The following is a 14325-nucleotide window of genomic DNA, read 5'->3' as shown; positions in this document are numbered from 1 at the left end:
TGTTCTTATAATTATGAGATAGGATTGATCTTGTTTTCCTTGTGCATCGAATCATATAACACAGAAACAGCCCAATGTGAAGTTATTAAAGGATCACATTACAATACTCTCCCTAGCTTTTGAAAAGAAAGGCTTTTTTTTAAAGTGACCCCATCTTATAATCTCATTAGAAAAATGAAGCATTGGTATTACTTTTTTTGTTTATGCATTTCTTTGGCGAAACATTTGTGACCCAAGAAAGGATCTCAAACAACAACTAAAAGAAAGAAGTTGCAACTTTCCTCAGCAATATTAAAGCTTTCTACAAAAAAAAACAAAAACAAAAAACAAACAAACAAACAAAACATTAAGAGGAATATTCTTGGCACTTCTATTTCTGACACTGTCAACACCAAGTGATAGGGGTGACTGCTACCAAATAGGACCCTTTGCCTTCTTCTTGGGCTCAGTACCCTATGTAAGGTATTCCAGCCCTCTCTGCAGGTGACATTTGGTAGCAAACCCATTTCTTCTTTATGGAGCTAGCTTTTAGGGGTCAGTTAGACTGACTTTTTAGGGGTCAGCTAGCTTTAGGGGTCAGAAGAGAGCAGAAGACAGTTTGGTGTCCCCACACACGCACATCACTTCTTGTTGGAGAAGTATATCTGTGCTATCTATGATGGGTATCAAGGAGAGCTGGTAAAATTTCCTTGGTCCCAAATCATTCATTCCTTCATTGGCATATCCATCAGAAATGTATTAAGTACCCCTACTCTGACAGACATGGCTGTTAGCAATGAGGTGAAAAAGTAGGAAAAATATGTTCTGTGTTCTTGAGGAACACAGCAGTTTGGAGGCAGACTCTAACAGTTAGGCCAGACAAGTGCTATGGTGAAGATACATAGATATTAAGACAAGTATAGCCATATGAGATAATGGAGCAACTAACTCAGCTCAGAAATGGCGCAGGGATGAAGAAAATTAATTCACTAGCTTAATAAATGGCACCAAATTCAAACACAAGTATCATCTGACTGAATTCTTTGGCTAAAAAGGGGACAGAAATGGAGGTCAGAAAGAATCCAAGGATAGACTTTCCCAATACCTCCATAAGATCTCAACTCAAGTGACACCATGTGGGAAAGATGGGGTCGTGCCCTGGTGTAGAGCAGGAGACCACCTTTGTGGCTTATAAAGTGGGTCTGCTGACCACCCAAACTAAAGAAACACTCTTCTCCATATGTGTCTTCTACACTGTTATGTTTTATTTTCATCACAGCAGTTATCACTATCTGATATTACCTTACTTGATTTATTTATTGTCCCTACCTCCCCACAAGGACCTTGTCTGTCCTGCACATTGCAGCATTCTCAGGCCTAGAACAGTACCTTATTTTATAGTGGGCATTGAATGAATGAATGAATGAATGGTCATTAACAATATAAAATCACATCAAGCCTCACTTGAGAACCAGTCTTTCTTCCATCTCCAAAATGTCTGTAAGATGTCTAATCTCAGACATGCGTCAGAGATCTTCTACTCATTCTTGTCTTCGTTCACCTCAGGGGAGAAAGACTATGGTGTGGAGGTCAGGATATGGGGAGTCTCTGTTTAATTCCAGTTGCTTCCTCACAGAGCCGGAACTGGAAGCCAGATCTCCAGAATCCCAGAGCTCTTCAGCATTACTCTGCTACCTCTGGTTAAACCTCTCTGTGGGGAAAGCAATTTTGGATTATTGCCATGAATGTAATTTTCAAAGCCCCTAGGAAGAAAAGAAGGCAGTGGGAAGCCGCTTCTAGAATTCAGATGAGCCGAATATCATAGTTCTCCTTCCTACCCTATGGGAGGGAAGTCACAGACTTTGGCACTGGCTTCTCGGGGAAGAGCTGCAATATTCTCCTGTAACTATGGCCAGAGGAGTTCTGCCTACCTGCAGCTAGGACATGGGCTCTGCATCACACTGGCTGTGATTTTGCACAGTTAAATCCTTCATTAAAAATTAGGACTGGATGGGGCACCTGGGTGGCTCAGTCGGTTAAGTGTCCAAATTCAGTTCAGGTCATGATCTGACAGTTCGTGAGTTTGAGTCCCACATCGGGCTCTGTGCTGACAGCTCAGAACCTAGAACCTGCTTCAGATTCTGTGTCTCCCTGTCTCTCTGCCCCTCCCCCACTTGCGCATGCGTTCTCTCTCTCTCTCTCTCTCCAAAAATGAATAACATTTAAAAAATTTTTTTTAATTAGGATGGCAGGAGCAACTGGGTAACTCAGTTGGTTATGCCTCTGACTCTTAATTTTGGCTCAGGTCATAATTTCACGGTTCGTGAGTTTGAGCCCCATATTGGGCTCTGCACTGACAGTGTGAAACCTGTTTGGGATTCTCTCTCTTTCCCTCTCTCTCTGTCTCTCCCCTACATGTGCCTCTCTCTCTCAAAATAAATAAATAAACTTTAAAATTTTTTTTAAAAATCTAGGACTGGCATCCTGCCACTATTAATTGTATAAAGGTGGGTCACTGTCACTGTGGGTAAGAATGGATGCCCCCATGCACCTTGCCCATCTACAGGGACCAGATATCACACTGAGGTGATGGCTAACCTAAGTATGTTTATTTTTATTGAAACTATAAGCAAGCATTTGAAGATGCTAATTTCTGAGTACAATTGATGGAAATATTTTCCAACAGAACTTTGAAGAAGTTCTGGCATTTTCTCAAGGATAAACTACCACCATCTATGCATACACAAACCTAGACACAAACGTTTTCAAAAGGCAAAACTCCTGGGATGGAGTTCCAGGGATCATGTCGGGAGGTGGGGGTGGGGAGGGGGTGCGAGTATGGGTAAAGAGGAACCAATTAATCCACTGAGGGATTTCTCAGAAGTCTTCACCTGCCAGAGGTTTTAATCCAGATAGAACAAGCTTTTTGTCAGAGGAGAAACATAAACGGTGAGATCCTCCCATTCATTCACTGGTTATATGCCTTCTGGTGTGAAACTCAGTTATAGGCAACAGGAATACAAAAGAAATGAGGCTTAGTCCCTGCTTCAAGGTCACAGTCTGGTGATGTGGAAGAAATAAGTAAACAGAGGAATACAATCCAGTGTGGTAGATTCTGGGATCAAGAAGGGTCATGGGGACATGGGAAGAGAGACCCCTGGGCACAAACTGTACAGTGTAATTAAAGGAGATCACATTTTAGAATTTTTCAAATGAAGTTTCACGTTTTGGAGCCTCCATTTTCTCCTCTTTGAAATGAGAAGAAGAGAATTCGCCTTCTGGAGTTATAAAAATTCAGTGATGTATGAGATATTCAGTGAGTAAATTTTTAAGAAAGAAATGCAAAGGGTCGCCTGGGTGGCTCCATCGGTTAAGTGTCTGGCTCTTGATTTCAGCTCAAGTCATGATCTTGTGTATTGGAAGTTCAAGCCCCACATTGGGCTCCTCACTTACAGCACAGAGCCTGCTTGGGATACTCTCTCTCTCTCTCTCTCTCTCTGCCTCTCTCTCTCTCTCAAAATAAATAAACTTGAAAGGAAGGAAGGTGGGAGGGAAGGAAGGAAGGAAGGAAGGAACACAAAATTGAGACAGTGGGGCACTCTCCCCAAATGGTGGTGAGCTACTGTGCTGACCTATAAATTTAAACCTTTTTTAGAGAGCTCACCATCTTTACAGTGGGGCTATTTATCACAATAAGCCAGAGACTCAACTCGAGAAGGACTGAGCGGAAAGAGAAAAGTCTCCTCTGATTCCGAAATGAATTATTTGTTGGATGTTGTTTCGTGAATTTTTGTAACAGAAATTGGGGTATGCACAGTAATTGCGGGGGCAGGAAACAACCACCCTGGGAACAATTGCAGGCAATTCTGCAATCACCTGGCTTAGCTTGAATTCTTGGAAGTGGAGCTTCTCTTAGTTTAATAAAAGGTTTCATGTAGACCTTGCGGTTCTGTTCTTTATCCCTGATTTTTCCTCCCAGGCTTATGAATAAGGCCTCAGTCACATTCTCCCTCGGAGACTGGCAAGCAGCCCCACCTGCTGCTGTTGGAGCCTGGGAGGTGCAGCCTGAGGAAGCTGCAGCTGTCTTCTGCCATCTGCTGGCTCCCTTTCTGCACCAGCTCGGGCCTGGCTTTGCATGCATTCCCAGGGAATGAAACCGCCAGCAGAGAAAGTGCAGGGCAGAGAAAAGAGTCTTGCTTTTATTAAAAAGAAGGAGATGAGAAGATGGCAAACAGAAACTGGCATGGGAGAGCTTTTCCTATTATAGGGTTTGTGTGAAGATGTCACCATCTCAAATATCTAAGGCAGGGATTTTTCTACATAAGATTGTTTTGTTCCGGGAGAACATAGAAGTGTGTTTTGTTTTGTTTTATTTTATTTTATTTTATTTTATTTTATTTTATTTTATTTTATTTTATTTTATTTTATTTTATTTTATATCATTTTATTTCATTTTATTTCATTTTCTTTTACTTTATTGTATTACTTCCTTTTATTTAATTTTATTCTTAGATCATTGCCTTACAAGACTTATCAATTAAGTCACTGCCACATCTGTATAGACTCTTTGGAAAGAAACATCAAATACCCATGTTGGTGGGAATGGAGATGAGAGTGAGGAGGCAGGAAGTGGGAAGGGAGAGGGGAAACATTTCGCAGTAAATTGCAGTGTTCTTTAATTGGTTCAGCCGACATCTTTTGAGGATCTATTATTTACAAGGCTCTGATGCAGAGCCTGGGATACAAAAGTGAGTAATATTGGGTCCCTTCTTTCTGGGAAATAAGAATCTATTGGGAATCAGCTAAATAACGAAAGAATTAAGTAGAGATCTACAAGTGCTGTGATCAAGTACTGCAGTAAAGGAGTCTAGGAGAGCACAGAGGAGGAACAGGTGTTTACATCAAACTGGGGCCTCACTGTCAGAGAAAACTTGTCGGAGGAGGTTCCATGAGCTGCATTTGGGAGATAGCAATTTAGCGGAGACAGTGGTGAGAAGGGCCACCCAGTTTCAGGGAGCACCACTTTATACCCACAGTGTCATCTGCTACCATCAGTCCGGCTCAAGAAGCTGAGAAGTCTAGATACCAAGGAGGAGACAGTTGTTAAAATATTCAGACTTAGACAACAAGCTATTGATTCAGTCCAGGGTGATCAGCCAAGTCAGGGAGAAACAAGCAGGGCAGGAGGGAGGAAACACACAGAAGCCTGGACATGAGAGAGCAGTTCTGGGACTGTCTCTGGTCCTAGAAAAAAGGCAATACTCTTTCAGTCCGTGTCCTGGATATGGGCAGCCCCTTCAAGGGAGGTTCAGTGAAATATTCAGAAACTCACTTAATCTGTCTGAAACTTCTGAGTGACCTCATGTGAATACTAAAGTAGCTATAAGGTCAAAGATATCAACTACAATGTTATTTGAGATCTTAAGTACGATGGCCAACAGTAGGGAAAATGCATAGGAGAGTATGGCACAGCTTCTGGGTGAACCATCAAGTTCCAGGGCATGGAAAATGATAATTCCAGAAACTGTGCAGTACATGAAAAATACTTGTAAAAAAATCATCCAAGCCTACAGGAATAATATTCAGAAGGAAACATACTAAACTACTAATAAACGTGGTATTTTTCCCTCTAGTGTCTATGCTTTATATAAGATGCTTACACTACTGTTATAATGATCTTTTAATATTAAGAAGCCTAAAGGTGAAATGTGTGTCCTGCTTAGGGCTTAAGACAAAAAAAATTATCCTAAATAATTTATCCTAAATTAATTCTTCCATTTATGTGTTTGTTTCTGATATTTTAGATTCCATTTTCTCCCTAATTGTGTTTCAGTTTGTGTGGTCTAGTCATTTTGCTTGTTAAGTCTGTCCTCAGTCTTCTCCTTGCCCACACCCCTCCTCCCACCCTGGATCTGCGGGATGTATTGTGATGTCTGCCCGCTAATTTTGCTGTGACTGGGACTGGTGTCTGGTTGGTGATTCATGTTTGTTCCTAAGTTGTACATCTGTGTTGGTTGCTTTGAAACAGTGCCTCGGGGAATATGAAAGGCCGTTTGTCTCCCTGAGACTGCTTCTTTGCACCAGAGAATTCGTCCCTGGCTTCTTCTGAATTCCAGCAGGCTCTTCTATGAGTTTATAGAGTTTGGGCAGGGTAAAGAATAAAGACAGAAACAAAACAAAACCAAAAGAGAGCATCATGGAGAGAGTTTGGGTATCTGCGTCTAGTCCCTGCTTACCTAGTAAGACCAGTCTTCTTGGATACTAACTGGGGACAGAATGCCTTGTGACATACACTTTAAGGATAATGCCTTGACTTAAGCTTTCTGCCCACTAGGAATGCCTCCAGCAGAAAATAGGGCAGAGTGAGCCCTGGCAGAAACCCTCAATGGAAAAAGTTCTAAGAGTTTGGTAGTCACATGTACATGGTGCCTGTCTAATGTTTTAGCACAGGAACACACAGTCATAATGTTTAATGACTGGTACTGCATGGACACTGACCAATTAAATGGGTGCAGGCCATAGTGCTAAAAGCTAGAGACCTCTGCTGTTCCAGACACCAACTTTTTAGTTACTGGATCACCAGGGAGACCAGCAAATTCTGGAGGGCCTGGGGCAATGGCTGGCTGCCAAGTGTTTCAAAAGCATTTTAATGTTTTCATATGCATCAAGGCTGAACAGATACATCCCAAATGAATAACGTGAATATACATGAAACTTCAAAGCTCATGCCCACTCTTAAGCTTTATGTAGTCCCGTCTATAACTCCCCTCTTTGTCCTTAAGAACAGTTCAGAGCAATCATCAGGACCTGCCCATTCCACAGGATCTGGGTGGCACAAAGGAGCCCTTATCCACAAAGGAGTGTTTCTTTGTTTGTTTTGGTTTGGTTTTGGTTTTGGTTTTTTTGGGGTTTGTTGTTGTTGTTGTTGTTGTTCTGCCCAACAACTAGTATAGATCTCACCCAGGGAAAGTTTGCAAGTCAGCTTTCATTAGATTTTCACTCGCTGCGATGTAGTTGGCTTACAACATAGCTCTGCTTCTAGGCAGACAGAGAAACAAGCTGGCGTGTGTGAGTGATTGCCCACCTGCCTGCTTGCCTGCAGTCTTTGAAAGGCAGCCCCATCCCAGACCATCATCCTGCTGTGAAAATCCACGCACAGGTGCCTTGAAAGTCCAAATACATATTGGGTTGTTATGGCCCTTTCTTGTCCTTTTAACCAGAGATTCTCACCTGCTGCTTCTTATCGGACACCTGGAGTTTGTAGGTTGGCTAAAAGCAGCTTCTCAGAATGGTCTCCAGGGAAGCATTATAACCCTGCATTCTGTTATTTCTTCTTTCCAGTTTCAAGGAAACCTATAGCTTCAGGGTAATTTGCTGCTCTCCTGTCTCCATTCAAGATAACAGCTAAGGTCGTTCATCATCTGACTGTCTACATACCAAACACAAATTTTGTTTGAATCCCGAAGAAAAATTGCACTCAGCCAGCCAGCAAGCCATTCTGATACTCTGTGATAAGAGAGGTCTGGGGTTGTAGAGAAAGAGTTGGAAGACTTGGTCTTCCGGTAACTTGCTCTACAAGGTACTAGCATGTGACCTTGAGCAAATATTTAAAATCTCTCTAAGCCTCATTTTCCTCAAATGTAGGATGGGGTCATACTATATCCTTCCCAGAGTTGTTATGAGAGGTAAGTGGGATAATAGATCAGAAAGCAATTTATAAACTAAAGAAATATAAACCTCACCCCAAGAGAGCAGATTGTAAGAACTAGTAAAAAAGAAAAAAAAAAAGGACCATGAGTGTAGAAATAAATTATGGCAGCTGGATGAATATAAAGGAAGCCCACTATTGTAGTCTAACTCGGAAGAAAGAACATTCTCAGCCTCATACCTTCTTCAATACCTCTCTGCAGAGCTTTAACTGGAGACCAGTGAGTGGTCTAGAGAAATGGTAGGCGAGAGCCTTACTGTCACTTTGAGGCTAAAGGAGGTAGTGCTTCCAGGGAAAATGAATAGGGATGATGGAGAGCATGGGAAGGAGACAGTACCTATGGTAATACCAAGAGAGGGGGAGAGAAAACAAGAGACGTAATCTCTACTGCTCCCGTCTGTATGTTCATTGATCAGAGCTTGTTCAACTAATTCTGGGCTTCAGGGTACCTTCCTAGGGGGAGCAGACTGATCAGAAACCTTAAGGGCTCTCCTATACTGGAGCCACTGACCATATCCTCCCCAAGACATAAAGCTCTGCAGCCCCGGAGGGTAATTGGCATTATCAGATTAATTAAATCATTTTCTGTGGTTAAACTTGCATGTGACTATTAAGTCTCAGACTGGGCCTCCCGTCTAATCAGCCAGTGAATGTTTTCAGGATAGCACTTTGTTCCTGAAACATTGAGAAATATGCATATTGTATCCTTAATAGACCATGATGTTTATTTATGGCACAAAGAAGTCTCCCAGCTACAAAGACTCATTTAAGTGATAGTTTCGTGTCTGACACCTAGAGCTGTGTTAGATGCGGTCTCTGGAGTTGCTTATTATCACCAAGTTATTTCATGGTTGGCTCCTATTCTGAATTTGTCAAAGTTGTTCTTGCCGCTGAAAGGCCATGGGGCTTTGCATTAGGCTTCAAATCCTGCCTTTATTATTTACTGATGACTGGGCTTCTGTGGGACTGTTTCCCTCATACAAAATGAGAATAATAATGACTGCAACTCAGAGCTGTTTGGAAGATTAAAATTGTGCATAAAGTGTGGAATTTTATGTCAAGTGCCTGGCACACACTAGTTCTTCATGTCTGTGTATGTCAGATGCCCTCCTCCATGGTTATGTGACCAGAGTTTTTTGCTTTCTCTTAAGCTTTGATGTGGAAAATGGCCCTTCCCCAGGTCGGAGCCCACTGGACCCCCAGGCCAGCTCTTCCTCTGGGTTGGTGCTCCATGCCACCTTTCCCGGGCACAGCCAGCGGAGAGAGTCCTTTCTCTACCGATCAGATAGCGACTATGATTTGTCACCGAAGGCAATGTCAAGAAACTCTTCACTTCCAAGCGAGCAGTAAGTACGAGCTCTATGTGGCTTCTAATCTCACACTTACCTCATCTCTAACCTGTCACAGCAGCAACAACAACTGTTCCCCTTTAACCCGTGGGAAGGAGGGAGGAGAAAAATGAATGTGAGCCGAGGTGACCGTAATGACCCTTAAAGACATTAGTGCTCTACAGCATGAGAAATATGTATCTGGGGTCTCCAAGGGTATTAAAAATCTCAGACACAGTGTGCAGATTTCATCTGTTATTGATACTTTTTTTAATTGTCATTCAGCGTCATTTCCTGAACCGCTGAATCATTTATGAGTTGAGAACCTTAACACTTTTTTTTGCAAATCATACTAGAACTTTCCGCAACATGTTTGCATGTGGCTACGGCAAAAAGAAAAACGGTAGTTGGTGACATGCCTCCTCTCTCAGTAGTCTCTGCTTGGTGACATTTAATGAGCTGTCATCCAGCCACATGTCTTTGTCTCTTCTCTGGAACCTTAACTCAATGCCCACTTGTTGCCTGGCTCCTCGGTGAGACATGACACGCTCCACCACCCTATTAGACACAGCTGATGTTTTTGTTTTGCTGCTATTAATTGTAGATCTCTAATTTTTAAGGAACAATGACTGGGTTGTATTACTTGTTTATTAAATTTCTGAAACCAAATAAGGTTGGATGCTGGTATTCATGCTTTAAAAGGTTTCTGGGCACACGTACAATTGTTTTTAACATTGTATGTTATAAAAATATTGGTAGCTCTCTAAAGTCTCCAGCCTGGAAATTTCCACTGGTCTCTCTTCTGCTTTTGAAAAAGAAACTAAAAAGGGTCACTCTCTTATGAAAGGGGCAGGGGACATCTTAAAGCTACCAGTAAGAACGGATTCCCCAGGGCATTTCTGCCAGTAAATTCTAATATAAGCACCCCTTCCCTAAAATGTCTTAATCAGTGGGTGGGCCAAAATTCATTTCTTCATTCATTTGACAAATACTTCCTGAATTTTTCCTATGTGCCATGCAGTGTGCCAGTCTCTGGGGATACAAGGTTAACAAAACAGTGGAATAATCACAGATGAATTAAAAACAGATATTCTCAGAAAGGTTGCATGCTCCCAGGGAGGTTACAGTTAATAAGAAAGATAAGAGGAACACCCACATAACTGTGCTACAGAGTGGAAGGAAACATTTAATGAGCACGTAGCATGGGACCAGCTGCATTGGCATGTGTGACTCCTTTTAATCTTCACAACAATTCTGTCAGGTAGGTATCACAATTATCTCCACTCTATAGATAATGAAACTGAGACTCAGAGAGACTGAGAAAAGTGTGCCCATCCCTTGACTAACCATATGCCATGCTGTATCCTGCAATGTAGCTAAGACTGACCATATTCAAACCTCTTAGACTTATTTGCCTATGTTCTTCAAACTGCAAAGCAGAATCTCAACTATCAGGTAGAAAACAGAGGAGTGCAGAGTCAAGGTGCCTGAGGCCAGAGGAGAGGTAACCACTTTGTTGCAGGTCATGTAGAACCAAGGGTGTTTCTAACCAAGGTTTGCTTGGGAGCTTGACGGTGAATATACCTGGCATTGTCTCTTTTACCAAGAGAAACCCCTATCTAGACTTCCTAGGGGGAGAACATAGGAAATGGGGGGAGCTGAAACTAAATAGAGCTTCATTCACATGATGTTTCACAGGTGAAAGACTAGCTTTGGAAGGCAGCTAACAGTTCCCCAAACTCTTGCCAAACAGCATGATGAGTCTCAGGGTCATTCAGAGGCTTTTCAGAAGGTTCCAACCAAATTTCAGATTAAACTCTGATGATGTTTTAAGAGTCACAGGTTATGAAAATTTTGAACTTGAAGAGACCTGAAAGATTACAGTCCAACTCAGTCTTCAGCTGTAAAAAGAGAGATCTAATTTCGAATGATTCTGTATTCAGGGTCCCTAATATTCATGGTGTACCTTCTTTTCAGTTTTACCAACCAGCAAAATTTTCCCCCTAACTCAAAACCTACACAATGTTGCCAACTTTAAATTCAGGAAAATAAGAATTATATGTGTAAGTTACCTAGTATCATTCTCATTTTTAAAAATTTTTTTTAATGTTTATTTATTTCTGAGACAGAGAGAAACAGAGCATGAGTGGGGAGGGGCAGGGAGAGAGGGAGACACAGAATCCGAAGCAGACTCCAGGCTCTGAGCTGTCAGCACAGAGTCGGATGCTGGGCTCCAACTCACAAACCGTGAGATCATGACCTGAGCTGAAGTCCGTCGCTCAACCGACTGAGCCACCCAGGCGCCCCATCATTCTCATTTTTTTAAAGAAAAGGACTTCTTAAAATTAAAAGAAAAAAATGGAGGGAGGACACACTTTCATAATAAAGAACAGCTCTTCCCAAGAAAACACTGTTGGCAACATAATATCACCCTATCGAAGATACTGATTATAGAATATAGGAAAGTCTTGAGTGAATAAAATGGCACAATTTTTTTTTGGAGATATTTCAACATTACAGTAACACTTTTATATATTTGTCAGTTTAAGAATTTATATTTCTCATTGCAAGAAGTGGAGCTTGAATAATGCCCAGGTTTTTCTGGGATTTCAGTTTACTGGGACCATGTTGGAAAATCCAGTTTCACACATGTAGCTTGAGATAAATTGAAGTCATGCCTTCAAAGGTATTTTACCTGATTATTACTCTTCAGAGTGAATTGAAACAAATAGAGAATAGCAACCCCCAAGCCTCTCGCTGCTTTTCCTGCCTTCTACCCGTAGAGCCAAGGAAAAGAAGGGCAAAGACAGGTCTAGTGCCTTAATGTGAAGGCCATTAGGTGGGGGCTCTGGAATGTCCCCTGCTCAGGAGTTCCTCATATTCAGCACACAGCAGTCGTGGATTTATGTAAGAGTTGGAAAGCTTGCATAATTCCTATGTTTAATACAATAATAATAATAATAGTAGAGGCAACACTGTTTTTGTTTTTGTTTTGTTTTTAATTTCTCTTCTGAATGCTTTCCGAAGAGTAAGAGGAAATATAGGCAGGGAGAGTGAGTGAGAAGATAAGGATTAAAAGTAAAAATGTAAGTGGAAAATTACAAGCGGCTTTAACTTTTAGCAACAAAAGAGAGATTGAAATAAGCCTTTCTAGTAAAGAAAACAAGACCATCATTGGGTCCCAAGAGGAAATTTCAGATGTTTCCCTAGATGTGGCAATAATCTACTGGCTTCTCTTTTGCTCCTGTGTTGTAGTCATCTCTAACGCAATGCCTTTGTACGCCAAGGTACTGATTTCCCAATGGGAACATAAAGTACTGGAAACTGGTGAGGCCAGTTATGTTATCCAGAACTACGGCAGGAACCACCCTGGACAGGACGGAGTTTTGATAATCCACCTGCAAATTCACAGGGAAGGAAGATCCTTACTTCCTTCATCTGGTTACCCCATTTGCAAAGCCTTATATTGGCAAAGAGCTTTTTAAAGCCGCCATTTGTGCGAAAACTAAGTGTTCTCTAGAGAGAGCTCTCAAGGGAAATGAGACCTAAGACTGAAGAAGAAAAGCATTAATAACAGATCTCTTAAATTTAAGACCAATTTATTGATGAACTACCAAAGAAAGTTGCAATGTAAGTGGTCTTTGAGACTTGAGTTAGATATACTGCCATCACACCTACTAGTACCATGGCTTTGGCATTGAATCTCTTTTACAGTGTCCAAATTATCTGTAAATAAAAGTGCACATGAAATTAAAGTGCATTTCCTATGTGCTATGCACTATTTACAGTACTTTACATACTTCAACTCATTGAATTCCCATAACCTTAACTTATGGGAACTATAATTTTCTTGTCTTAAAGATGAAGACATTCATGCTTAGAGAGGTTAAGTAACCTACCTAATAAATGGGGAACCAAGGTTTAAATACAGGGAGTGTAGATGATTAAACCATATGGATATCTAGTACATAGACTCAAAATGAGGATGCAAAATTAAAATGATATTAAACTCTACTCTGCCTACCTTTCCCACTGTTACGAGGATCATATTCAATCTTTCTTTTAACAAAAACTTTTCAATTTAGGCACTTTGCTAACCAATAAGACATTTTCTATGTTTTCAAGGGAACTGAAAGATTTGTAAGTGTATAAGCAGTTTTAATATCTTTGAATAAAGCAATCATAGAAAGGTATGCACAGGACTTTGAAAGATCTGGCTGGGCAGGCGAGTAGCCCACTTTGAGTGGTTACAGAGAAGCTAGAAGAGTTAGCCAGGCAGAAGGGTATGCAGGAAGAAGGTCCGCGCACTAACTACTGTCTAGTTGTCAGGAACATTGTGGAGAAGCACAGCTCAGCACAGCTGAAGCAGAGAATGTGAGTAGATGAGGAAGTGGTGAAAGGCAAGGCTAGAAAAGTAAGCAGGAACCTCATCATGAACGGCCTGTGTTAAGGAGTTGGTCTTTATAAAGCTGAAGACAATCAGTGGGGAGCTACTAATAAAGGCTTTTAAGCAAGAAAATACATAGTCCAACGAATGTTTTTGAAAGATAGCTCTGATTACAGCGAAGAGTGGTTTGGACAGTAGACAAACCTAAAGACTAGTGTCCAAGAGCCAAATGGAAGACTGCTTTGGTAATCCACATAATAGAGGGTGAGGATCTACATTAGAGCGAATCCAGTGGGCAATAATAAATATTTGTAAGTTAGCATCAACAGGGGTTGGTGGTTGACTGTGGAGGGATGTTTCAGGCTTGACCACCAAGATAGGTGGTTGCACCATTTTTTTTACAGTCAAGAACATTCTCTTATCACATGAAATGATGTATGTGAAAATGCTTTGTAAACTGTAAAGCACGATATTAGTTCTCTTGACTGCAGTAGGGGTAGAGATGAGTCTTCCAGAAACGTTCTCACCAGCTGGGAGGATAGACATGCAATTCTTTACTTAAAATAATAATGATACCTACTACTAATAAGAATAACTATAAATGAGTAAATGCTTTTATGTGCCAAGCATTGTTGTAAGAGTTGTACATGAATAATAACTCACTTAATTCTTACAACACCCCACTTTACAGATAAAGAAACTGGGGCTTAGAGAGGTTGCCTAATGCCTCATAGTTAGTAATTGTGAAACTCAGAAACAAACCAATGTTGTCTCGCTTCCAAATCTGTGCTCTTGACTACAATAGTATAAGTCTGTCTATAAGACAGACTAAAATCAGTGTTACAAGAAAAGTATAAGTAAAATACTATATGTAGGTATGAAACTGAGAAAGACAAAATTAATAGAGTCCAGAGGGTATAGCA

The 14325-nt window shown here is 41.1% G+C and overlaps 1 protein-coding gene across 3 annotated transcripts in view; it reads left to right on the top strand.

Annotated features, from left to right (window-relative positions):
- PDE4B (phosphodiesterase 4B) overlaps positions 1-14325 on the top strand; it is a 525517-nt gene that overhangs the window by 390610 nt on the left and 120582 nt on the right. For all 3 annotated transcript variants that reach the window (XM_019448986.2, XM_019448985.2, XM_019448988.2), the window contains one exon: positions 8839-9033. In XM_019448986.2, coding sequence (XP_019304531.1) covers positions 8839-9033 — 195 coding nt within the window. The remainder of the gene's footprint in view (positions 1-8838; positions 9034-14325) is intronic.

Source organism: Panthera pardus, unplaced genomic scaffold (assembly GCF_024362965.1).
Source record: "Panthera pardus isolate Hobbes unplaced genomic scaffold, ASM2436296v1 HiC_scaffold_11, whole genome shotgun sequence".
NCBI lineage: Eukaryota > Metazoa > Chordata > Mammalia > Carnivora > Felidae > Panthera > Panthera pardus.
This window is presented reverse-complemented; position numbering and strand designations above follow the sequence as displayed.